This window comes from Clarias gariepinus, chromosome 5 (genome assembly GCF_024256425.1).
Source record: "Clarias gariepinus isolate MV-2021 ecotype Netherlands chromosome 5, CGAR_prim_01v2, whole genome shotgun sequence".
NCBI lineage: Eukaryota > Metazoa > Chordata > Actinopteri > Siluriformes > Clariidae > Clarias > Clarias gariepinus.
In genome coordinates, this window is record NC_071104.1 from 22,769,811 (window position 1) to 22,795,218 (window position 25,408).

Here is a 25,408-nt window from a genome sequence, read left to right on the forward strand (position 1 = left end):
GGTACTTTTGACAAAGCTCATAGGACACATTTCTGATTGTAACTGTGTTTATATATATATATATCTCATTTAATATCAGTGTCAGAGATGTATAGTAGTCATACTGTAGTAAGTCATCTCAGCCTGGTTCAATCAGTAGGCTGTGTAGAGAGCCATCTGTTGCAGCTTGAGTTTAAGCCACCGCTAGGGTCTGCTACAGAGATTTCCTCCCGCTCGCTCCCAATAATAATAATAGTAATAATAACAACGTGTCTGTGCTGTGGAGCTTCTCGGGCTGCGTGAAGGGACCAGCCGTGGCTCAGAAAGAAAAGCCCCTCGGCAGGGAGCGCTGCTTACTGAATGCCCGTGGCGACACTATACTGTAGGGCAGAGTGAGTGTGTTTGAGCTCAGTGCATGGGCAGCAGCAGCAGTAGTAGTGGTGCTGGTGGTGGTGGTGGTAGTGAGAGAGGAGGATGACGGCGAAGCGAGCCGCTGTGGAGCCGTTAAGTGGCTCTCCGTGGCTCGTGGAACGGAAGGGAGCGGCAGCGCGCGCTCACCGCGGTTCTTCTCTCCCGCACCAGGAGCCTCGCGGAGCGGCCGCCACTCAGCACAGCAGCGCGGGGTCCGGGGCCGCCGGGGGATCGGGAGCTGGAGACGAGTCGTCGGACAGCGAGGGCGAGCAGGAAGGGCCGCAGAAGCTCATCAGGAAAGTGTCCACGTCCGGACAAATCCGGAGCAAGGTAAGCGCACGAGACACTGCACCATCAGTACTGTGGTCATGTGATAGGATGGATAGTGATGTGCCTCTGGATGGATGATGCAGCTATGCATGCACCATCAGGGCTTACACACAGTCGTTGTACTGTATGGCCTGCCTGCATCACACCTGTCTCAGTCGAGATGAGGACCAAAACCACAATGATTTTGATTTTTATTGAAAAAAAAAAAAAAGTGCACTATTAACATAATCCAGACTGCTGAACTGTTAAACCTGTTGGTTATAAATGCAACAAACCTGTTGGTGTGTTTAAAGTTGAAATAACATGGTGTTCAGTCTCTCAGTATAACGTCAATATATAAATACCATTGCTTTTAAATACCTAAGATATATTAATAAAAACAAACTGTTTCATTGTTTATTTACTTCATATTCAACTCTAAACATACCCAGTTCTCATTCCCATCACTATGAATCACTGAATAAACCCAGGAGTTAATAGGACTTGTTGCTCCTTAAGCACACAGTGCCGAATACTCAGTTGGGTGCAACCTTGGACGAAATTACTGTGCAACATTAAAAAAGTTTCTGTTTTTTTGCCTAGTATGAGATCCCCTCAATTATTGACTGCTGCTCTCTAGCCTCACTGCATTATTTAAGAAGGCTATATTTAGAGGCTTGCTGCTCTAGATCATGAACCGATGCAAGAAGGCTTTTGACATGTTAATTAAGAGCCCATTACATGTACCAGATGGGTAAATAGAGACTCCTTAAAATGTTAACAGGAATGAGAGAGCTCTTTCAAAATGTCATTCCATCCCTCATCTTTTCATCTTCGCAACTCTCTATCAATAGAAGTAATGAGGTGTTTTTCCCCATGCCATAACATCATGAACTAAATTCAAGGATGCTTTTGCATCTAGCATATGCTTTTGTGTTTTTCAATGAAAGTTATTTAAATAAATATATTTAAAAGGATTAAGGATCTTGCCTTGGTGCACAATCAGCAGAGAGCTGAAAGAGATTATTGTATGGTCACTAAACACAGGATCTTTGATAAGAGCAGTTTTCTTCACATTTCTTTTTTAAATAATGCTTGGAGTTTCAAGGTTGGAGTTTCTCAGGTAATGTTAATCGCCACTTTAAGAGCCCTGAACATAACATCTGCATCCTCAGCGGAGAACATAAGCACAGATTGGTATAGTGCGATAATGACATTTTGGTGTCATTTAAGTTGACCAAAAGTGACCAAAATCAGGATACATAAAGGTATTTCTATGATACAGGATATGAACCATGACAACAACAGACTAACAAACTGTTTGCAAAACACTAACTGTAGCGCTACACTGATTAATGACTAGAACAGAGGGACACAAAAGATATTTAAAAAATACACAAAGACTCATTACAAACTTTTAATACAAAATCAGAGTTTGTGATTTTTCTAATTATACTGCCTTTATACATTTTTTTTGATGCCTCAGTAAAGTGTATTTTGACAGAATTTATCATGAAACATATGATATAGTCATAAGGCAAAGCAATTTTTTAGTATATCCTTTTCAAACAAGATAAAAGTTAAATGAAAAAGAAGTACTTTCTTCTGGTAGCTGCTGTAGACGGACTTGTTTTAACTGGACTTGTGCCGAGGCCGGCAGACTGCGCACTGGGCTGTGATGTGTGCAGATTAGCAGTAATGGAGCACATAGCCTCTGAGTGTTCCACCTCATTGTTTGCACAACTTGGCTCATCATAGAGACTGTCTATGGCTTCCTGCCTGCTCCTTGTCCACTGACACAAACACATGCACACACGCACACACAAATATATATATAGTGACACACACATGCACATCTGTCCAGATGCTGTGGCCCTTTTACTGCAGGGGTGCAATAGCAGTTTTTCACCCTGATTTGCTGATTCCATGGCGACCAGCAGGTAGGCCTCCATCTTTATCAGAAGAACGTGTAGGAGCAGAAAGCTTTGAGCAGCACTATAGCAGGATGATCAGTGGCAGTTAATCTGGACAGAATACACTTTCGTACATGAAAAGAAAGGAAAGAAAGAGTTGTTTTAATCGCTTTGTCTTATGATGTGTAGATTCAGTTTCCGTAGCAACACACCTCTCAGTGTTTATTCAGTAGGTTTCACGCTCAACACTCTGGCTATTTGTGATGCCAATTTACAGGTTTTCTACAAAAGCATCATGGGAGATTGTGCAACACAACAACCTTTAAGAGGCAAATATCAGTTTAAAGAATATAAAATATGTTTTTATGACAAAACTGATGAGGTGCATTTTGAAATGGGGTAATAATGTAATTTTCATTGTAGTAATGTTTCATTCTCATGCTTTGCATTAATTCTGTCTGTTGATTCGTGTCTTATTTACAAGTTACAGTACTTAAACTAGGTAAAGTGTCGCCATGTAAAGGGCTTTTTTGTAAGTTTCCAATGACTCTTAATTATGCAAAAATAATTTTGGCGAGCGTTGACTTCATGCCTGTGATACAAGTAAACATATCATATGGCCAGACTTCCTCTTTTTGCAGTAAACTTGTTTACTCCTGAGCTGAAGAGCAGTGTAAGGGCTATTTTGCACTACACCTGCTTCATTTATGACTTTTGTTTTTGTGGCTTTAAATAGGACAACAGAACAGTCACGGACCATCTCAGACACTTTGTTATGTACACATGTTTTGAGGCCATTGCTAGATCATGAAATGCATTTACCATTAAATAGAGGAATATAGATTGTATAGTGCTGTAAAATCCTAATGAATTTCAGCTCTCTGTACTTTTAATGCACTGAAAGTCTAAGGTTACACTATTGTCATCTGCAGTGATGTAATTAGCCACAGAATGGGAGAATTTGATAGTGCAATTAAAACTGCCTCGGAAAACACTCGGAAATGCACACAGCTGATATTGCATTTAGAGCTCAGCAGGGCCATGTTAGACATTAGACAAACCAAACATCATATCACAATATTGTTCATTAAAAATGCCATTCGTTATACATAAATGCAAGGTTAGACAAAATGTATATGCTCTTCTCATCTTATACGATTTACTTTACAGATTAAAGTCTTATACGATTAACCTTACAGTCAAATATGACAAGACAGTGAAACAGACCATTGTACCAATTTTACCGTATTCCCACCGTGAGTGCGAATGCAGCTCAAAAAGCTCAGATCCAGGTGTGTAGATAAGGTGGGGAAATCCACGATAACACCAATACAGAGTACCGCAATCATGATCTGACAAGTCCTCTTATTGAGTTAGGGAGATCTGCTTTGTCTGTGTGTCCTGTGCTTGTGCTTTAATGCATGAATAAGATGCACTCCTGATTAGATAGTGGAGCTGGAGAGAGTGGAATTGCCACAGGCATGAAGCAAAATACACACCGTCTGTTTGTCTAGTTTGCTATACAATCACATCATCTGTCTTTCACACATAGGGCTCTAATTTCATGCAGGTGCAAGCATAATTCAGTGGCAGAACACCAACACAAGTCTAATTGTCAATTAGGTTAGGCCAAAGCAAATGTTACTTTTTTGCTCTCACTAGATATCAACACTTCTTGTACTGACAACTCAAACTGAGACTGTCTGAGACAGATTGGACTGTTACAATCTTCAAAAAGGGTACTGGTGTAATCTTAGAGCACGCATTCAAGGATCGCAAAACCTGATTTTAGTAGAATCACAAAACTGTACTTTGCTCATAAAAAAAGTCCTCTCCTATTAACAGCAATTTAGTTATTTTTTTTAACTATGCATTAATTATAATAAGCAACTAGTAAATCGTCTGCACTGTGAAAATTGTGAAAACGTATTCACATTCATTTTTTCATTTATTGTTTGTAAAATAAATAGATTTTATTAACTACTGTTAGGCCAGAGCCTTAAACCTATGCCCATACAAAATCACTCTGCCGTTGCTGCTCCCAAAGCTTGGATGAAGGAGGGTTGGGCATCAGACACCATAAAAACACCATTGCAACAGAAACAACAGAACCATGTTCAGCGTAGGTCCCTGAATGTTTTTGCGATACTCCTGATATCTAACAATATCTAACAAAGGGAATTTCCTGTAATACCAGGATTACCAAATTTGTTGCTCTAGACTGGAAACACATGAAAACACTGATCAGCCAAAATATTACAAACCATTAAGCCCAGTTCTCTGTAGTTTCCCCCTCTGGTCCCTCGGGGTATGACTCCACAGGATCTCTGGGCTCTTGTGTCTGGCATCGGCAGTGGATCCTTAGGGTGCTGTGGATTGGGGGGTGGGGCTTCCATGGATCTGACTTGTTTGTCTGGCGCCTCCCATCGGTGCGTTGTCAGTGATCTGCGATTTGTGCTACTGTTCATTGGCATTTTTGTGGGATTGGACTGCACAGGCTGGCGCATGATTCTGTCACCAGTTTACTGGTATATAATTGATAATCAATGTTATTTAATTCCCATGGTGGTGCTGTTAATTAAAGGCTGATCGATGTATATATAAATAAAGTTTACAAGTATGTCACCTTAAATGTCAGCATCAGTGTGGGAATGTACTCATGTAGTAAAGGGAATGTGAGGAGCTGATTTGATTGGATGTCACCTAGCAACCATTTTTTTATTTATTCAGTCTAGCTCAACACCCTTTTTCCAGTTTTTTTGCTAATGACCACAAACAATAAACATGGAATAATACATGTTATTATCAGAAAGTACTTAATGATAGAGTGATGCGTTTCTCCTGTTGCAACTGTGAAGTCGATTATTTTCCAACTGCAACGTTTTCTTCATCTTATACCACAGTTTTTATTGATTAAAGAACTACGCATGGTACCTTTCATTTATGAGTGTGTTGTAGCCCTTAAAGCATTTTTTGTTAAAAAAAAAAAAAAAAAATATATATATATATATATATATATATATATATACAGTATATAGGGCTTAGGATTGTGTAGTATAAAGTGTAATATAATTTTTTAAAGCACAAAATGAACTGAATTTTATTTCATTTTAACCAACTTCCCCGAACACGAAATGAAAAACTGGGTCACAAAGGCAAAGAAATAGCACAAATACACACCATGGTGTTTCTGTGGTTGTTTTCAGTTGTTTCTACAACCATAAAAATAATAATTATAATAATATGCTAATTAGGAGTGAATTTACCCTTTATTAAAGTAATAAAGTCTAAAGCGTCCCCATTAACACACACCAGAAAGGCTTCTATTTATTTATTTTTTATACATCATCATTGATCTATGCTGAGTTGCCGGCACGTATCTGTGCCGCTAATGTTGTGGAATGTCTGTGGAACAAACCCATATCTGTTATCACTAAAGTAACTGTGAACATCCCCTCAACAGCCTCTCTTCTGTCTCTTGCTTGAGGCTAAAAAGCCAAATAATGCAGTTCGGGATGTTACCAGGACACCACAATGACTTTCGGAATTTCTTTTAAAAAAAATCCATTTTGGTTACTCTTTTTAAAAAAGAAAAGGCCTATACATTTTTAATATCAGTTTATGTGGCTCATCCATCATACACATCCCTGCCTGAGTTGGTGCTTAGAACGAGCTAGTTAATATAAACCTGTATTGTAAAGTTTGCCCTAAAGTTTGCTCTAAACATGCTTTAAATCAGTTTACAGAATTAAACAGTGCTGTGGTATAACGAGGACAGATAATCCATTATAAAACTTATGTTAAAATGCGATTTTTAGTGATCTACCTCACAAACCATAAGGATCATGAGAAATAGTTACTGGTTAAATGTGATAAGTCTTTCCCATATATGTTACATGCTATGTTTGCTGATTTACGGTGGGGATTTTTACAGATCAGCCCTGATGATAATACAGGGAGTAAAGACAGAAAGTTCTCTATAAACCCCTTTCGCTTTTAGAGTTACTGGGTTCCTGTTGGGGACACAAGATTAGAAAAAGCTTCTGCTCTCTCGCTGGGGTTCGTCAGCAAAGCATTACAGACAACCGTTCGTCGAAGGAGGTTGAAACAGCCGATATATTCATCCTCATTACGTAATTTAAATTTTCCTACTAGTTGGCTCTCATTACGCATATTTGCACCTCACATGATTTTCTTTTGCGGCGATTGATTTGTGGTTTGCGGTGTGTGCCGCTGTATCTGGGTGTAATATGACAGTTGGCACTTGTACGCGCCCCGTTTTGTGACTTAATTCATATTCCATCTAGAAGATCCATGTTTGTGTTATGTGTGTATATTATTGGGGGAGGGATGGGAAGCCAGAGCTAGCTTCTTCTCTTTGTTAAGCAGCTTTAATGGTTCTTCTCCTCCCCTCCCCCCCCTGCTGACTGTATAGCAGTGTTTCAGTGGCTGTCATTCCTTCCGCTTCCCCACGCCTGAGCGTCCTGACCAGTGTAATTGTTACCTTGTGTGCTGCCTCCTCTGTACACAATGGCTCTGTGTCGCAGGAGATGGGAAAATTATGTGCAACATTTGACAAGGTGCAATTGCTGGACCAGTTTATACCCTGCTGCAAAGTTTTAGTGAAAGTGGTATTTTTAACTTCCAGGGCAGCAACAGTGTGTTTGTGTTAATGTTGGGGTTCTGATCATGCTCTGCTAATGCAAAGCCTGTATAAAGTCAAAGCCGGGGAGGCAACGTGTCCCTCCTGAGCTTTGTGATTTCCCCACCGATCTTTATGCTTTATGCTACCCATGGAACCAGCAAGTCTCAGGTTGTAACTGTTTGATGGCAATTGTTTAAAAGTGAGGAAACGTTTGGGCAATTCAACATAAAAATCTTAAAATACACATGTAAACACATCTGTCACTGTGATAGACACAGATTTAGGTATGGGTGACAGAGTGTCATTTAGCTAGGGGCATCCTTTAAAAAAAAAATCACATCAATGATATCATGCACGCATATGGTTCGTTTAACCTTGTCGGAGTGGCCACTTTATTTCTAGTTTGTGAGCAAGACAGGCTACAGACAGGAAAGGTCTCCTGCTCAAAAGGACAAGATTTGGAGGAGGGCAGGTAGGTGAACGGCCAGGCCTCCATACCGGAGGGGAAAAAGCATGCTTCTGACTTTCTACACGATCAGTAAGATCAGTTACACTCTGAAATGCTATCAGATAAACCATAGTTTATTAATAATTCTGTGAATATGTAAGTTGTAGTTTCAAGGACATTTGTTTTTGGGAGATCATTGAGATAAGTTAAAATCAGTCTGCACACCCCCAACGTGAGCAGGTTGGGTCTTAACACTGAAAGGGCAGTGGGATGGGTAATGTACTAATGCTCCATAAATCATTTTTAAAATAAATGAATAATTAAATAAATAAATAAACCATCAGGTACCCAGTTTAGAAAAAGAAAGAAAGTGAAGGAGAAGAAACGGGCAAAATATAAAGGTATGCAGCTATGTTATCTCTTTGTACTAGTGCTACACAATGAATCACCTATAAATCAAAATACAACATGAATGCCAAATTGTACATTTATTGGATTAGTAAATATGTAATGCCAATGTAATTTCTGTATCAGATCGTGCAGCCCTACTGTAGAAATAGATGGATATTTTAGAGATAGATAAAACTTTCTTGATCCCAAAGGAAATTTCACATTTATATGTATAATATTGCAATAAAATAAGCTAATACAACACTTATGTTTGTTATTTGCCCAAAAACTAAATCACTAAATTCTATTTATATTTGCAAACTTTGGCTGAAGATAGTAGTTCACTGATTTCCCTGAAAATGAGTATTTCTTGTGCTAGCTCCCAATTAGACTCAACTTGTCAACATCAGAATGGCGTAAAACATTTATGTAGGGTTTGATATGTAGGCCATTATGCTGGGATTAGTCTGTGGGTGAGTGCTAAAAGAGAAAAGTGTATTCTTAAAAGTGTATTCTTAAGCCACAAACCCCACAGGACCAATACTGATAGAAAAGAAAAGATCAACACCATAAACAAAGGCATTACGCAATACTGGTGCATTTGATTCATTTAATTGTTAGATGATGTTGTATTAATTTGACTATTTTATTTTATTAGTATTTTTATTGTGTGGTTTAACATTAGGTAACCTTTAAAACAAAGAAAGCCAAACTCAATTTGTTCTAGATATTTCATTCTGGTACACCTCCCTTTATACATACACTACCTATACTGTATGTGTTGCATCAACTAATTGTAAGTTATTTCTATCAGAGAGGGTCCAGTGTGATGATTACATTTCACTAATAGATGAATTGGATAGGCAGCAAGTAGGAAGTGCTGGGAAACACAAAGTTTTTAAAATATAATAAACACAATGTATTAAGCTAAATAAATCATATGTCATTTTTAAAATTTGTTTATAGTTTATTGTCTCTTTGTAAATTTCATTCTATTCATTTTATTTAGTTAAAATTGGTCATTTGGTCAGTTTCTTTTTACTATATAAAAAGTGATTAGAGTTTTAATTTGGATATAGTGTGACCTAGTGCTGGGCGATATGACCTCAATATCAGTATCACAATTAATTGAACATTTCACCTTGATTATAATGAATAAATTATGTTTTTCTTGTTGTTTTTCTTTGTAATCTTCTCTTCTTCAAGTTGACATAATCTTGCCCATGCCAATTATGTTTTATTTAAAAATTCTATACAATTTCTTTTTTACCTTTTTAAAATTCTGTTAATACTTTCACCATAGTGTGTGTTGTGTTAAAAACACACTACTGTGTGTGTAGTCACTAGACACCCTGTCTAGTCTGCGAAATCGAAACATTATGTCAATCAAAGGTTCTGAATGCTGGTTTCGATTTGTTTCCAGTTAATTGCCACCGCCGTAGTATGACTCCATATGACTGTGTCACTAAATGAGGCATTAGTGCATTTTTAAAGTACTTACACTACTCGTCTATTTTTATATTATTATACTATAAAATCGGCATACTGTAGGATTCAGAGACTATTAAATAAAAATGTATACCTGTATAATGAATTAGTCAGTACTGAATATTCATATACAATACTGAAGAATCCAAACTATATTTACAAATACAGTATACTACATTAAATATTTACTATAATCGCAAACTAAATAACACATGGAATTGCAGTGGTGTGAAAAACTATTTGCCCCCTTCCTAAATTCTTATTCTTTCGCATGTTTGTCACACTTAAATGTTTCTGCTCATCAAAAACCGTTAACTATTAGTCAAAGATAACATAATTGAACACAAAATGCAGTTTTTAAATGAAGGTTTATGTTATTAAGGAAGAAAAAAACCTCTAAATCTACATGGCCCTGTGTGAAAAAGTGATTGCCCCCCTTGTTAAAAAATAACTTAACTGTGGTTTATCATACCTGAGTTTAATTTCTGTAGTCACCCCCAGGCCTGATTACTGCCACACCTGTTTCAATCAAGAAATCACTTAAATAGGAGCTACCTGACACAGAGAAGTAGACCAAAAGCACCTCAAAAACTAGACATCATGCCAAGATCCAAAGAAATTCAGGAACAAATGAGAACAAAAGTAATTGAGATCTATCAGTCTGGTAAAGGTTATAAAGCCATTTCTAAAGCTTCTAAAGCGAACCACAGTGAGAGCCATTATCCACAAATGGCAAAAACATGGAACAGTGGTGAACCTTCCCAGGAGTGGCCGGCCGACCAAAATTACCCCAAGAGCGCAGAGACAACTCATCCGAGAGGCCACAAAAGACCCCAGGACAACAAATTAAGGTCAGTGTTCACGACTCCACCATAAGAAAGAGACTGGGCAAAAACAGCCTGCATGGCAGATTTCCAAGGCGCAAACCACTTTTAAACAAAAAGAACATTAAGGCTCGTCTCAATTTTGCTAAATAACATCTCAATGATTGCCAAGACTTTTGGAAAAATACCTTGTGGACCGACGAGACAAAAGTTAAACTTTTTGGAAGGTGTGTGTCCCGTTACATCTGGCGTAAAAGTAACACAGCATTTCAGAAAAAGAACATCATACCAACAGTAAAATATGGTGGTGGTAGTGTGATGGTCTGGGGTTGTTTTGCTGCTTCAGGACCTGGAAGGCTTGCTGTGATAGATGGAACCATGAATTCTACTCTCTACCAAAAAATCCTGAAGGAGAATGTCCGGCCATCTGTTCGTTAAATCAAGCTGAAGCGATCTTGGGTGCTGCAGCAGGACAATGACCCAAAACACACCAGTCTTGAAAGCAAGACCAAAACCTTCAGCATTGGTCCTGGAAAAACCATGGCTTTAAAAAATGTGTGTCCAGACTTTTGACTGGTAGTGTAACTGACCCTGTCCTACCTGCAGTATAGATGAAAAACAAAACATCCTGAGAAGATCAGGGGGTCTTTCATCTTTTGCTGACTTTGTTCCAAAGACACTGAGTTGATTTCTGAAGTCAGTATCTTATAGAAGTAGGAACATGAAGCCACCTAGCTGCACGTACAGTATGTGTATGTAACTTATGCAGGAAGCAGCACCAGATATTCCTCTTTAAATCAACATACTTACACTAACAAATATTTATGTTGCCAAACCTTTAGGTAAATATGTGAACTCCCTAGTTACTGGAAGCCTTCACAAATTCTTCCTTTAATTCAGTTCAAAGGTTGCCAGGCAATAAAAGTGTATAGCCAAAAATCATCAAGGAGTTGTGTTTACTGCAGCCAAGTGCCCATCTTGGCACTTGGCACATCCTGTGTGTGTGTGTGTGTGTGTGTGTGTGTGTGTGGTGCAGGCGTGTGCCAGGGAGTGAGATAGTGAGGCTGGATGTCCTCAGGGACTGGATGGAGGCCTGTTTTCTCCATTCACTTTCTGTACGAACTCCCGCTTTGCGCTGCCTCCGAACACAGCTGCTGCCCTCGTTGGAGCTGCAGTCTATTGTGTACATGTATCACGTTGTACACACACACACAGACTACTTTTTGTGTGTCAAGTGTCGCATAGGGAGGTATGGGGTTACACTGTATTCTGTTGTGTGTGTGTGTGTGTGTGTGTGTGTTGTGCACTGAGGTGTGGGTGTACTCTATGGCACAGTGAGGTTACTCAGTTCTGTCTGGCACAGAGCAGCTCTCCCTGTCAGTGTTTAGTGAAGAAAAGCTCTATTAATAGATTGCTGCTTGTCCTACTTGGCAACAGAAAAGGAACTAAAGGCAAGGAAAGGGTCTATTGAGACCAAAAAGCAGGGTCACAAAAAAAAAAAAAATGGAGCATTAAAGTAGAGCATTAAAGTTTTCTTCCTTAAATCTGTTGGAAATAAAAGTACTGTCTTTGGGCTTTGCAATGACCTTTTCATACACATAAATAACAATAATAACATTTAGTGCATCAGCTGTGATTTCCTCTCCTAAAACCATCATCGCATACAGTCGCTTCAGTTCCGTGTGCTTTTAGCTGCTAAAACGGGAAAAGAAAAAAAGAGAGAAAAACAGAACAAAGCAGCATACAGTCTCACTGCTCTCATGAATCCTCTCAGTCAGGCGGGTTCTTCATGCAGAAATTGGATTAGGCAAACTGCCCGCTGATTGCATTGCACCTCTTGTCCATCTGCTACACATCACCTGATTTTTTAATTTTTTTTTTCCTCACTAGGAAATCTTAGCCTTATGGCCCCTGACAGGGAATAACAGTCGGGTTTCGAGTGAGCCGAGGTCTCAGGACATAGCTACGCATGTGAAATGCTTCAGGTAGACGTTAGGTTGAGGAAGCCAAAGTGGTGACGTGCGCTTGGTGTTTACCAATCGTTCTGCATCACTACTTTAATGTTTACTTTATAGAGCACATGAAAGTCCTTATAAGGGAAACCAAAGTCATCTTAATTTGTTGCAGGAATTTGATTTTGCAACTGCACATCGTGAGGGGAAACATCTGAGAGAAACTTAGCACGAAGGGTCTCTTCGAGTTTATTAAGAAGGATTCTGACCTGCAGATGGACTAATGCGGAGCGCACGATTGAATATGATGTGATGATTAAATATCGCGCAGATTAAATATCAAGCAATAAAATGTACTCGGATATAAATGATATCAAATTTGTCACTTGCTTCCTTTCTTCCTTTCTTTTTCCTACATAGCTATTTACAGGAGTCTTTCAAGCTGTGTGGGAAAAGACGATTACTCTGGCCGAATTTTAAAAGTGAATTTTGTAAATGGGAGCGATTTGGAAGCATGAATTAGATCTACATTAGAAAATTGATATCTCATCATTTTTCCTAAGTCACAAGATGTGCATGCACTGAAGAAGTCACAAGTTGTATCTGAGCATCAAAGACTTAACCATAAAGTGGGAGTGTCTATGTGTGCATGTGTGTGTGTGTGTGTGTGTGTGTGTGTGTGCGTGCACACCGGTGGACTGACTTTCTGTTTAAGTTGACACAGCTGTGGCACCAGGATGTCAGATCGAAGCCTGCCTCTCTGTTTGCAATCCCTTCAGAGAGCATATTTCCTTTGCTATAAATAGCTTCCCACCCCTATATGTCTGTGGATTCTTGTTTTTTCTTCTTTCTCTCTCTATCTCTCTCCCTCTCTCTTCAGTGTTGGTGCTATATTTGTAGCTGAATGAACAGGAAGGAGCAGACCGCTTCCAGCTCTGTGGTTCGTGTTTGTTGTTGGTAGGGACGGGGATAATGTGAAATGACAGTACAGCTCTACTAAAGGCGACTGGCTGATACTGTGACCTACGGGTCATCCCTGAACGCACTCACACACACACAAACACACACGTAACCCCACAATGTAACACCAGGGTTTTTACATAGACACATGGTTACACTCAACAAAGATCCACTGCCAACTTTATAGCCGTGTAATTTTGTAAACTGAACCTTGTCCTCTGCGTGTGATGGTATGCGTGTAGAGCCGTTCATGCCAATCGAGATTATTTTGACTAACGATCTTCCTTTATTGTGCGCTGTTCATCTTGTCTCTTATCTCTCAAGCGGAGTAAAATGTGTCATAGGGACAGACTCGACACTGGCAGAGATACCCAGAGAGGCGTGGTCTCCGTCACGTTTCTTATAAACCCTGCTTAATCACTTAACCCTTTCCTACTCCCATATAATTGCACAAAAAAAGATTTGCACAGATTGCCTTAAAAAATATTGTCTGAGAGTATCGTCATTGTTTTAAAGGCTATGACCTGGTTTAGGTGACGCCATACTTACTTTGGTTTCAGTGTCTTTCTAGAGCAGCATTTAAATAACAAAGCAGAAAATTTGTTAAGCAAAGTGCTTTTGGTTAGTGTGGTCAGAGAAATCACCTCACTTAAGCAGGGTTAACCACAACATATGACACATTTAATTACAAAAAAAAAAAAAGGTAAAGTGTGGACGCTTAAAAGCACTGATTAAAAACAAAACAAAACAAAACAAGGACATAGAGAATTCTCATGAACTCAGTGCTCCCACCTCCTCACAGATCTGTTTTTGTGCACCAATATCTCCTATAATGTGCCTGTGGATTCTGGGAATAGATGAACGTCTTTATCCTGTTTTACTCTCTCTCTCTCTTTCTCTCTCTCTCTCTGTAGACAAGTGTGAAGGAAGGCCTGCTCCTAAAACAGACCAGCTCTTTCCAGCGATGGAAAAAAAGATACTTCAAACTCCGAGGCCGGACGCTTTACTATGCCAAGGACGCCAAGGTGAGGTTATTTCTGTAGGTTTATCACATATACTGTAGAAGAGTCCTGACACACACACAAACACATACACATCACACGTGCTGTTATAAGCACTTAACCATAAGTTGGTGCGGTATGGCATGGTAATGGTCATAAATCCAAGATCTTGCATTTTGCTATTGTTTCCATTGGTACCTTTGTCCTTTGTACCACTAGTACCTGGCACATGTGTCACACAAACACAACTGGGCATACATATTTTAGAATCAGGTGACAATACCATTCTTGCAAGAACTGTTAAAGAAAAGCTGATCTTTGTGTCTTAAAATAACAACTGACTATTGTTGTTGTTACATAATTACATAATTGCATATGTAATATTTCATAGTTTTGAAATCTCCAGCACTGTTCCAAAATGTAGAAAAATAAATAGAAGTTTGTGTCCAAACTTTGGAGGGTTACTGTATTATTACCTGCTATTTATTATTCCAATGCATTATCATTTTTTGTAATGATGATGCAGGCAAAAAGCAAAACTGCAATATTGTGTATGCTGCAGGAATACTGCAACAAATCAGCTCCTTTCATTCCCTTCGAGAAGAGAGTACCCGAAGTTTTCATACACTATATAATGAAAGAGAACTCTCACATTTACAGAGTTAAATCATATGATAAGGACAGGCCACAGGTTCTTGCTCATGTTACAGGTAGTTTGGTTTAGGGTTTACTTGAGGAACTATTCTGTGCCATGCCGTACTTTCCAGTGGAAAATCAGAATGCAAATTAGAAAGCATATTAGCTAGACCCCCCATTTTGAAGGTGAGCCTTCTTTGAAGTAGAATATGATCTGGGGAGGACAAGAGAGATGTGAAATTAGACATCGATTTTATGTGGGTTTTATTTGGGTGTATATAAACCCCCACTGCTCTTAATATGTGTATGTGTATGTGTGTTCGTGTGTGTAATTGCCCTGAGGCAGACGGGTGGCGTGCTGGCCCGCTGGCAGTACCGTGTCTCACGTAGCCGCGTGTGTTGGAGGGTTCTGTCCGTGTGCTGGTCCGGTGCTCGCCTGCCACCTCCCGCTCTGGGTGCCAGCGGATCGGAGGAAGGTTTGGTGGCGATTCGGGTTAGCAGCAGCTGCAGCAGGAGCCACCTGTCTGGCATTGGATATCCGTCTTTCTTCCCCCCCCCCTTATAGCTGAGATTACTGACTGCCATTCGCTACAATCATTTGGCTGGCCTGTACACCCTGGCATCATTTAGGATGCCTGTTCTCCTCATTGTGAGCTGGAATGTGAGCTGTGCAATGGATGAGAACATCATATCATCACTGTCGTCATGTCCGCATAAGCAGTAGAAGAGAAGTGCTATGGAGGTTTGGACCTTGCTTGTCACTGCTCTGTGTCTGAAAGGAAAGACTGTTTAGACTAATCTTGAATCTGCATCCTCTCTGTGTGACGCCTCAACACGAAAAGGCTAAAGACAGTCAGCCATTCAGTGTGTCCTCTTTGTCTCTACTATGTATGTCATTCATACAGAAAAAAATATCAGCGTCCTGCCTTGACTCACAGGTTAAGGATGGCATTTAAACACCATCTTCTATTCGGATTGTAAAAGAAAGGCTTTTCAAAATCCACATTTCTAAGACTGAAAAAAAAAAAACCCTCTGGAATGTAAATGTTCTGATCACTTGTACTGTAGAACAAGCCATGACTGTGTATGCGAAAGAGAGGAGAGTCTTACAGTGACCTCACAGGCACAAATGAAGTGCCTGAGCATCTGGGGGGCTCTGTTTGTGTTGGCATAACACCCTGCTCTCCAACAGATATTGCAGACCTAGTCTAGCCAGCCAACATTGAGCCAGCATTCTCCCTACTAGATGCAAGCCAAGACTGCAGATCATATCATAAACAGGATGTCACACTGCTTACACTTCCCAAGTACACAGTCATCACTTAGTCAAATATCTGCCAATCAGCTCTTGAATGCAGATTAGGTACTGTAATGTGATCTGGCCTTAATTGCAAACCTTTGGGTGGTTGTTTCAGGCGGTTCCTTGTTGTCTCATGGAGCTTTTTTGAGCTTGCACAGAAGCATTATGTAGCACGGCAAAGTACAAAAGGTTGTGTGAATGCCCATGTCTCATGCTAGTTCTATTCATTGCTTTCTTTCCACCCTTCAAGGCTGTTAGGATGACTGCTGTGTATGAACTCAAGCTATAAAATCATGTGCATACATGTTCATGAAGAAGATAAGAATAAGACACTTTAAGGATTTTGCTGCATTAACTTTGACCAGCTCCTGCTTCCATTGAATCCAGATTGATTAAGCTAGTTTGTACTTTTTAAACAGTCAAGCTGTCGAGTGTGCCAGTACAGTGTGTTTACTGTTGCTCTGTACTATCCTCAACAGTCCCTTATCTTCGACGAGGTGGACCTCTCGGATGCCAGTGTTGCCGAATCGAGCACAAAGAATGTCAACAACAGTTTCACGGTAAGCGGCTGTTTCAGTGGATTACATCAACACTGCAGGGATATGTGCACTGTACACTTGCCACTGATACAGCATGCACACAGCAAAACCCACTTTTCCCCACTTGAGTACTTACTACTGCATGCCATACACTTATAACACTGTACAAAGACTATATGGTCAAAGATTTGTGCACAACTGGCCAATCATCCCCATACAGTATGTGCTTAGGATTGTGCAGTATAGAGTGACTAAATAGGCCATATGATGAACTAAATTTTAACTGAATACCCAAGCAAAAATTTTGAAAATTAGGCAAAGAAATAGCACAGATACACATGATCACATGTTTTTATTGTTGTTTTCGATTGTTTCTATAGAGGTAAAGGTGCCGCTTTGATCTGTGAGTCTATAAGTATAAGGATGTTTATAAACATTGTGATTCGATATTAAATTTTCCCGATTTTGTTAGAATTTTAGAACTTGAAATTAGAACGTTAAAAAATTTATGATTTATAAAACACTTTGTAACATTAGTGTCCTCAATAAAAAAAACAAGGGCAGCATTTAAACAATACAAACTAACGTCAGATACAAGAGCTTAATATGTAACTTGTGTGTACTGTATCTTTGTCATCTTTCATCTAGTTAAAAAAATTAAGGTTTTTGGAGTCAGTGTGGCGATTTCGCAATCGATAACTGTTTCGATTTTTTTTTTCTCATCTCTAGTCAGTAATGTCTGCAAATATAGATATAGGTACCTGTTTTTGGTAAATAGCTTGGTAGATGGTAAACGTTTACAGTAGATGCTAAATGGCTTGGTTTTTCACAGCACTGAAAGAAAATAAGGAGAATTGTTTAATCCTATAACCTTGATACTTAACCTTGGTAAATTTATCTATCAAAATCATTTATCTTGATCCAAACTGGTGCCTATAGAAAGAATACTCAAACAAACTCTGTTATTTAAGTCGCTAAGTTCCAGCAAATCGTTCTGCTTTCAGCTACGTCTTTTAACTAGCTAAGATTATTTGGCCGTCTTTGTGTGTGAGCTCCACTCTGATCTTTCTACCTGATTGCCAACATTATACTATGCTTGCTTGGACATAAAGACCACGGCGCACCTAAGAGAGAAAGCTAGGTGGCTAATGTTAGCTAATGTACATGTACAACATGCAGTTTTTGTTATAGGGGGACAGTTTCTCTCAGTTTTTTTTCTTTTTTTTTCTTTTTAAGACTGCCCCTTACCTCATATTCATTAGTGTGTTTTCCCATGCAAGTGTGTGTGTGTGTGTGTGTGTGTGTGTGTGTGTGTGTGTCTTAGGGAACAAAGCTGAAGAGTTTAGCTACGATCACCTCTGGTAAAGCAGCAAGTGTGGCCGTGTCCTTCAAAAAAAATTGGCCTGCTCCTCAGGCATGGCTTTAAAAAGACATGGAGGACGATTAAGAAAGCTCAAAGTAGAATTTGTGGTTATTCATAGTAGCAGTGCTGTTAGTGCTTCACTGAGCGTGTTTTGGATCAATTGGCTGATGGCATTTTGTTTAACCGTACCTTGGATTAAAGTGTGTGTGCATCGCGTAGGGAGAATGGGGGTTATATTTAGTGTGTGTGTGTGTGTGTGTGTCTTCGGCTTTGGAATGGTTTCTTCGTGAAAACTACGCCTCCTTCTGCGATCTCCTGTGTTGTCCTACTACATTTTTTATGCTATAATAATCATTTAAGCCATTACGATCTGGATGCTTGTTTCCTCTCAGAACCAGAGCACTGTAAAAACATAAAGAGTCACAGTGTTGTGTACGCTTTACAATGGTTCCTCTTTAATAATTTACACTCATGTCCCTTTGGACAAATAGCCATTTTGCTTTTATGGCTCTTAATTTTTCTTTCGGCTAAATGGTTTTTTTAGTGCCCCCTCGATGAAAGATCATCTACTTGGGTGTACACGCTCACTTGTGCCTCTTTCAGGAAAATTTTACTGTGGGCCTTTCTTTATTGCAGCTAGGCTTTTTTTTTTTTTTTTTTTTAGTTTCTATTAATAGCACAGCTCTGAGTGTGCAACAGTGGGAGGGACGAAGAGGGATCAGGCTTGCATGGAAAAGCTGGGGTCTATCTAGGGAACAAAAGGAAATCCTCAGAGTGTCGTCACCGAGCGAACACCTCCCTGAGTGGATCACCGAAGCAATCCTAAGCGATAGATACGAGGAGAAATCAGACGGGATGGAGAGAGTGAGAGGTGAAGGAATGATAGAAGGTGAATACCCAAACGAATTCACAGTCTTCTGATTTTTTTCTAATATTGTTACGTGAACGTATGTTTCGGCCATGTGCTTTAAGCTTTGCCTTTTCAGAGCATATGTCTGTTTATACTTGTTAAAGAGGCTGTTGTCTCTTTAAGATACTCACTAAGGGTGGTGTGCAATATCCTCTTTGATTTTTTTTTCCCCTTTCCCTGCATGTGCGTTCAGAGGACGGTAGAGCATATTTTCAAGGAGTTCCGGAGTGGTATTGAGAATAAGGCATGGGGACATCGGGCATCGCCCGTCTGTACATAATACGCATACACACACACATGTGCAGGGTACAGGAGCTCAGACATCCTCAGAGGACACAGCGCTGCAGTCGAGAGAAGGCTGCTGGTGAGTGTATCGCTCTAAGATTTACACGTGCACACACATACACACACACACACACACACACAGAATCAGCGAGCGGCGCTGCAGGACCGTGACAGTGTCAACATTGTATATCTTTCTCAACAGACAAGTGTTTATGTTATACTTCAGAGTGGAAATTCACCTTTAAAATTAATGGATGACCTCTGTCTGGTTTTTATCCTCAACACAAAGGTTTGTGTGTTTTCGTGTGTGTGTGTGTGTGCATGCTTTTGGGAGGGGGTTGTTCTGAAATGAAGATGAAGAACAGAATGTTGCACCTTAAAGCACATTCCAGTGAGCGCCTTTTGGCTAAAGATTCTGACCAGACGCAGGATTCTATTATTCAGTTCGAGCTTGTGCGGCGCTACCGAGACCTTCAAGCTGATTGCGAGAAAACTGATCTGTCGCTTACGTTTGCAGCTTGTGTTCTCAAAATACAGTGCAATACACGTTCTATTGTAAGATTTGATGTACAGTTGAAAAGGTTTCAGCAATTTGTAATATGCATGAACGTCTACAGAAGGTAAACGTGCATTTGGAGGCTGATAACTTGGGCTCAGTCATGGTTTGTCTCTTGGCTTTTAAATCACTAGCAATAGTCCCACTGTGGGTTACAGAGGTGGTCCATTAGCACTTAGCTGTACAGCAGAGAATCATGACACAATAGCTATTATTAGGTTCTTTTCCCTTTGAATGATATAGGAGCAAACTTCATTAGCTCTGCACACCTTGTCGCAATTTATGACATTTACAAGGTTTGGAGGAAAAACATTTAGGGGAAATCTTTGCTAACACGACTAATGTATTTGTCTGTTCAGAGAAGCAATCATTTTTGCCCAGAGGAAATACTCCAGCAGTGCTAATATAAACAAATGCAGTCACAGGGATATGTATTTTGCCTGTATATAATGCAAGGATGACAAAGATTTACTTTACATGTGTATTATATTTACAGTTTAGACAATCATAAAATATGACTCGTTCCATGAGTTGTGATAATAGACGATAACTGCACTGGGACATTTACCTATATCTACCGTTTCATGTCACAGGTGTTGTAATAATTGTTAATTACACTAACTGTCAGTCACAGTTGAGCATGAGCACACACACACTTACCCACAAAAACACACAAAACCCTGTGTTGAGTATAAAAAGCAGACAGAGGTCATCCATTAATTTTAAAGGTGAATTACCACTCTGAAGTATAACATTAACATTTGTCTGTTGAGAAAGATATACAATGTTGACATAGTCTTGGGTGAAAGTAGGTCGGTACGGTCCACAGTACTGGAAAGAGGAAGGAAAGCACATTCCACATCCCACTGCCAAAATCCACATTCAAAACCAGGTACGGAAGCACTTTCAGCAAGAAAATACATCTGATGACGTTACGTTATCTTATGTCAATCACTAAGGAGACAAACAACACTTTGTCTACTTAGTGTTTGCTTCTAAGTTCTTTTGAATTGCCTCCGAACCGGCTGTGTTGTATTGTTCACTATTAACATGACCTACAAAGCTAACTCGCTTTTAACACAAGGCTGAGTCCTAAATCCCTCTCTAATCCCTGACCCAGGGCACTACTTGATATGTAGAATAAGAGATTGTACACCCAAGCTTTCCATTTGATTCTGTTTGGGATTCAACCCATGAACCCAGAAGTTTGCTTATATTTTAAAGTAGGATAAATGGAAATATAATGTTTCTCAAAACTGTCCACCACCTCCATGGTTTGGCTACATAGTGGCAGTAGGAATTAGATTAAAACTTCTTTCACTGGGGGCAGGCGTTAGATCAGTGTTTAAGGCTTTTGACTATTGATCGGTAGGTCCCAGGTTTAAACCTCAGCACCACCAAGTTGCCACTGTTGGGCCCTTGAGCAAGGCCCTTAATCCTCAACTGCTCAGATGTAAAATGAGATCAAAAGGATGGAACGATAGATGTTGGTGCGCCCTTGTGCTTATGATCGCATCATGGCTGTTCTGATATTCAGTATAACAGCACTCCCTCTTGTGATATTACTTAAATATAACTTAACCTTAAACTGAAGAGAAGATAAAGAGAAAATTTACTGAAAACAAAAAAGAATGCATGAATGAATTTGGGTTACAATATAATTCTAATAAACAGATATGACCATTTATTATTATTATTATTATTATTATTATACACTTTGCTTAAGCTATTCTTAAATATTTATCTGTTTCACTTCCCTAATCAAACTGCAAAATGAGTGAAAGGAAATGTTCATAGGAATTTGGCTTGGACCTACTCCACAATGGCCTGGTGCTTTTTATTAGCTTTATCAGTGGAGTGCATACTCAGTATTTTTTTAAGGCATATAAAAAAAAAAAACAATTTTGGAATGAATATTTTACCATTCGTTGCTTATTAAATCTGTATTTCTTAAATGATTTGTTTTTAATAAGCATAACATATTTTCAAGCAGCTGAAACAGACACATCTTTTCGATCCAGATGATTACATACAAATTGAATATGAACAGAAGTGGCCGGTCACTGTTATCATATTTAAAAGATTCTGTAACTGATATGGTCAAAGCACAATTGCTACTTAGCACCCTCTATGCTCTGCTTGTGATCATTCACCTAAAAGCATCTTCAGTTTTAATAGCACCCTCTTGTGGAAAATCCTTCACTTTGACACTATTAAGTGTGCAAGTTGGTCCTGTGGCTCTAAATATATGGTGGATTTAAAAACTGATTAACTTCAGTTTATTCTGTTCATTCATTTTTTTAGCACAAATAAATTGTTGCAAAGCCACCGTGCAGAAGCTTGCGCCAGATTCTCACTTAGGACGAGAAACACAATAGTGTCAAGGGGAAACCTTTCGCTATGTAACCCTAGGGTTACATCTAACCTATCTAACCCTAACCCTATTATACAATGAAAAGACAAACCTATAAATCTAGATTATGTTATGTATGAGCATCTAAATTATGTACATAACTATTTATATACTATTAAACTATAAACTTTTTTAGAATGATATTGCTTATATGCAATTGCTTATTGTTTAGCTGAGCAGTTTATAACTACATCTAAAATTATGGTTTAAATACAATGATGTTCATGTCAAACCGGGACTTGTGATGAGATTTCCTGTAAAGGAATGCGAAAAACTGATTTACAGAAGACTTCAAGCACATCACAATAATGAGAAACATTTGAATGGTGCAAACATTTTAAAGAAGGAATTTCCACATGTTTGGGCATTAATGGAGTTCCAGGGAGGCCAGCATTTCAGACGAAGCAGGCAGTCCAATCAAGCACTTTTAAAGCGCAAGGATAAGCGCGTTATTTGGATTAGTAGCAGGAGATTATATAGAAAAATTAAGATTTTTACTCACTTAACTTTTTTATGTTATTTTGCACATTTAAAAGTGCCAGTTTGAACGGAATGCCTCTTGTATATAGCCTGAACACCACCAGGCAGAGATTTATGTAAACTTGATACAAGGTGTGCTTTTAATTTTTTTTACTCACTAAATTAGCAGGACAGACCACTCACTTACTCATCATCTATACTGCTTTATCCTGTATTCAGGGTCACGTGGGGCCTGGAGCCTATCCCAGAAGACTTAGGGCATGAGGCGGGGTACACCCTAGACGGCGTGGCAGTCCATTGCAGGGCACACACACATAAACACACTCACATGCTCATTCACACAATATGAGTGATTTGGGCTAGTTGGCCTGATCTGCATGTCTTTGGACTGTGGCTGGAAACCCAACTACACAGGGAGAACATGCAAACTCCATCCAGGCAAGAGTCGAACCTGGAACCTGGAGGTGCAAGGCGACAGTGCTAACCACTAAGTCACCATGCTGCCCAGTACAGAACAACGCATTTATATTGTATATTAACGTAGTTTTGCTGTAATCCATAGCATATTGTTTAATAACCTGCCTATGTACAGTACATCAGTAATAAAGTTTTATGTATTTTAGTTATATTTGTGGCAGTTGCCCTAACAGTCCAGAATGCAACAGATATTTAATGTGATTTAAAATGTATACATATCATAATATCATTAGAAAGAAAATTAAATCACAGTAAAAAATTATGATTATGCCAATTAAACGTTAATGTGGTATTGAGAAAACATTACTCCCAGACTAGCGCTTTTAAGAGACTTTTAGAGGACGTGTGATGGCTGTGGTTTGATGCTCTGGGATTTGAGCGTACTTGCGTAATGGGGAGATAAATGTCTAATGTGACTGTTATGCCAGGGCAGAGCAGGAAATTGACAGGAATGTATTAGCAAATAAGTTTGCGATGACTTTTTCCTGTAATGGAAATACAGTACAATGCTTAAAAGTTTTCGAAAAATCTTCTAGTAGCCATGTTATGTGATGTGATGTTTATGAAAATTTCGTTAAACTCTTTCTAATGGCCTCAGCTTACAGTAGCTCTGGCTGCAGATCGTGTTATGGAGGATTGCAGTATCTATGGAGAGTATATAAATAAACATTAGGTGTGTGGGCTCCACTAACCTCCTCCACACGCCTGGCGTTCAGCTGCACCTTTATATCTCCGCTCTTCCTCTGTTGATACCACCGTATTATAGACTTCTTGTCATTTACGAGGCAGTAAAGAGAAATGTAGCCTATGCACAGTAGACCCGCTTCACACTTGCACTGGTTTGCATTGACGAAGGAGGCTTTTCACATTCCGATGTCTTGCTAGCAGCCCATCAAAGAGCTGACTGGACATCAGCCAAAAAACATTTGCTAGAAAATCTTCCACTTTACCCACGGGCCGCTTTGTAACAATGTTCTTCTGGTTCTGCTGCTTAAAATGATAAGACATGAAACAGGAGAGCAAGGCGTCATATGTAATTTGAACGTGCTAGAGTCAGAACATTATTTGTAATAATCTAGCAAATATGAAAAAAGTATATGCACAGAGGAAAAAATGGTTATTTTGCATGCCCTATTATCTATAAATAGAAGAACAAACAAATCGACTTCCTGAATATCCAAGCAATCAGGAGAATTAAAGCTTTTGCCCTTTGCTAGAAATCTTGTTTCATATTTGGAGCATGTAATTTCTAAAAACTTAATATTACTGTGTGCCGCATCACACAGTTTGGTTTCTATACTACTGTGGCATTATTTTAATTTGAAAACTTTATATATTCTGTATTTGCCCCGTATAGTACTATGCAAAAGTCGTGAGCTACCACTCATTTATTTAAAGTAAATGAAAGTAATCGTGTTAATTAAAGCAAAGAAATGGGAACAAAAGTTTTAATGCGACAGGCTGCAAAGTGCAAGGATACAACTTAAAAATTAGTTGTTTACTAATAGCAACCTCATTTCCCCTCTCGTCTGTCCAATCACCAATTACTGTAACTGCAAAATGACTGAAATGCAGAGAGCCAAAAAAGTCCTTCACGAAGCCTGGAGAACTATTCCTCAAGACTGCATTAAAAATGCATGAAGGTCTGACTCTTTGCAAGCAAAATATGAAGAAATGGGATGACTTAGGACTCTTTCACAGTACTGTATTTCACACTACTCCCAGTGTTTCTAAAATATGCTTCGGATTAACCACAACCCTGATCGAGCGGCAGGTACAAGAAGGACATTAAGTAATAAGCAATTTGCATAATTGACTTTAGTTTTGATTACTCACAAGCTAACACCACGGCTGTCCCCCTTGTCTATTTCTTCATAGTCTGAGCTTCTAGTGTCTCTCTTTTTTTTTTTTAGCATTTTAAAATACTCAAGCTTCCAAGTGCATAATAACCTATGGCACTGGCAAAAAGGTTGTGAGGAGATATGAGGCGAGCACGCACATGTCTAGGAGCTACTACACACACCACAGTATTGTAGAATCTGTGCCGATGCTGATGCAGATGTAATCTTGCTGGAGTTGACTCTCTCTTAGCCTTTTTTTTTTTTTAGACATTCTGTCTTTGCATTTCT

At 39.2% G+C, this 25,408-nt stretch overlaps 1 protein-coding gene across 8 annotated transcripts in view; it reads left to right on the plus strand.

The window, feature by feature from the left end:
- dgkh (diacylglycerol kinase, eta) overlaps positions 1-25,408 on the plus strand; it is a 59,631-nt gene that overhangs the window by 2,870 nt on the left and 31,353 nt on the right. For 3 of the 8 annotated variants that reach the window (XR_008360489.1, XM_053496343.1, XM_053496346.1), the window contains exons 1-4: positions 454-720; positions 14,234-14,344; positions 15,303-15,449; positions 16,736-16,816. Coding sequence is in view for 5 of the 8 variants with exons in the window: in XM_053496343.1 (XP_053352318.1) it covers positions 454-720; positions 14,234-14,344; positions 15,303-15,449; positions 16,736-16,816 (606 nt within the window). In the remaining 3 variants the exon portion in view is untranslated. Of the gene's footprint in view, positions 1-453; positions 721-14,233; positions 14,345-15,302; positions 15,450-16,735; positions 16,817-18,931; positions 19,048-19,122; positions 19,433-25,408 lie in introns of those variants that run through there. The other 5 variants (XM_053496347.1, XM_053496350.1, XM_053496345.1 and 2 more) reach the window with 4 other exon arrangements.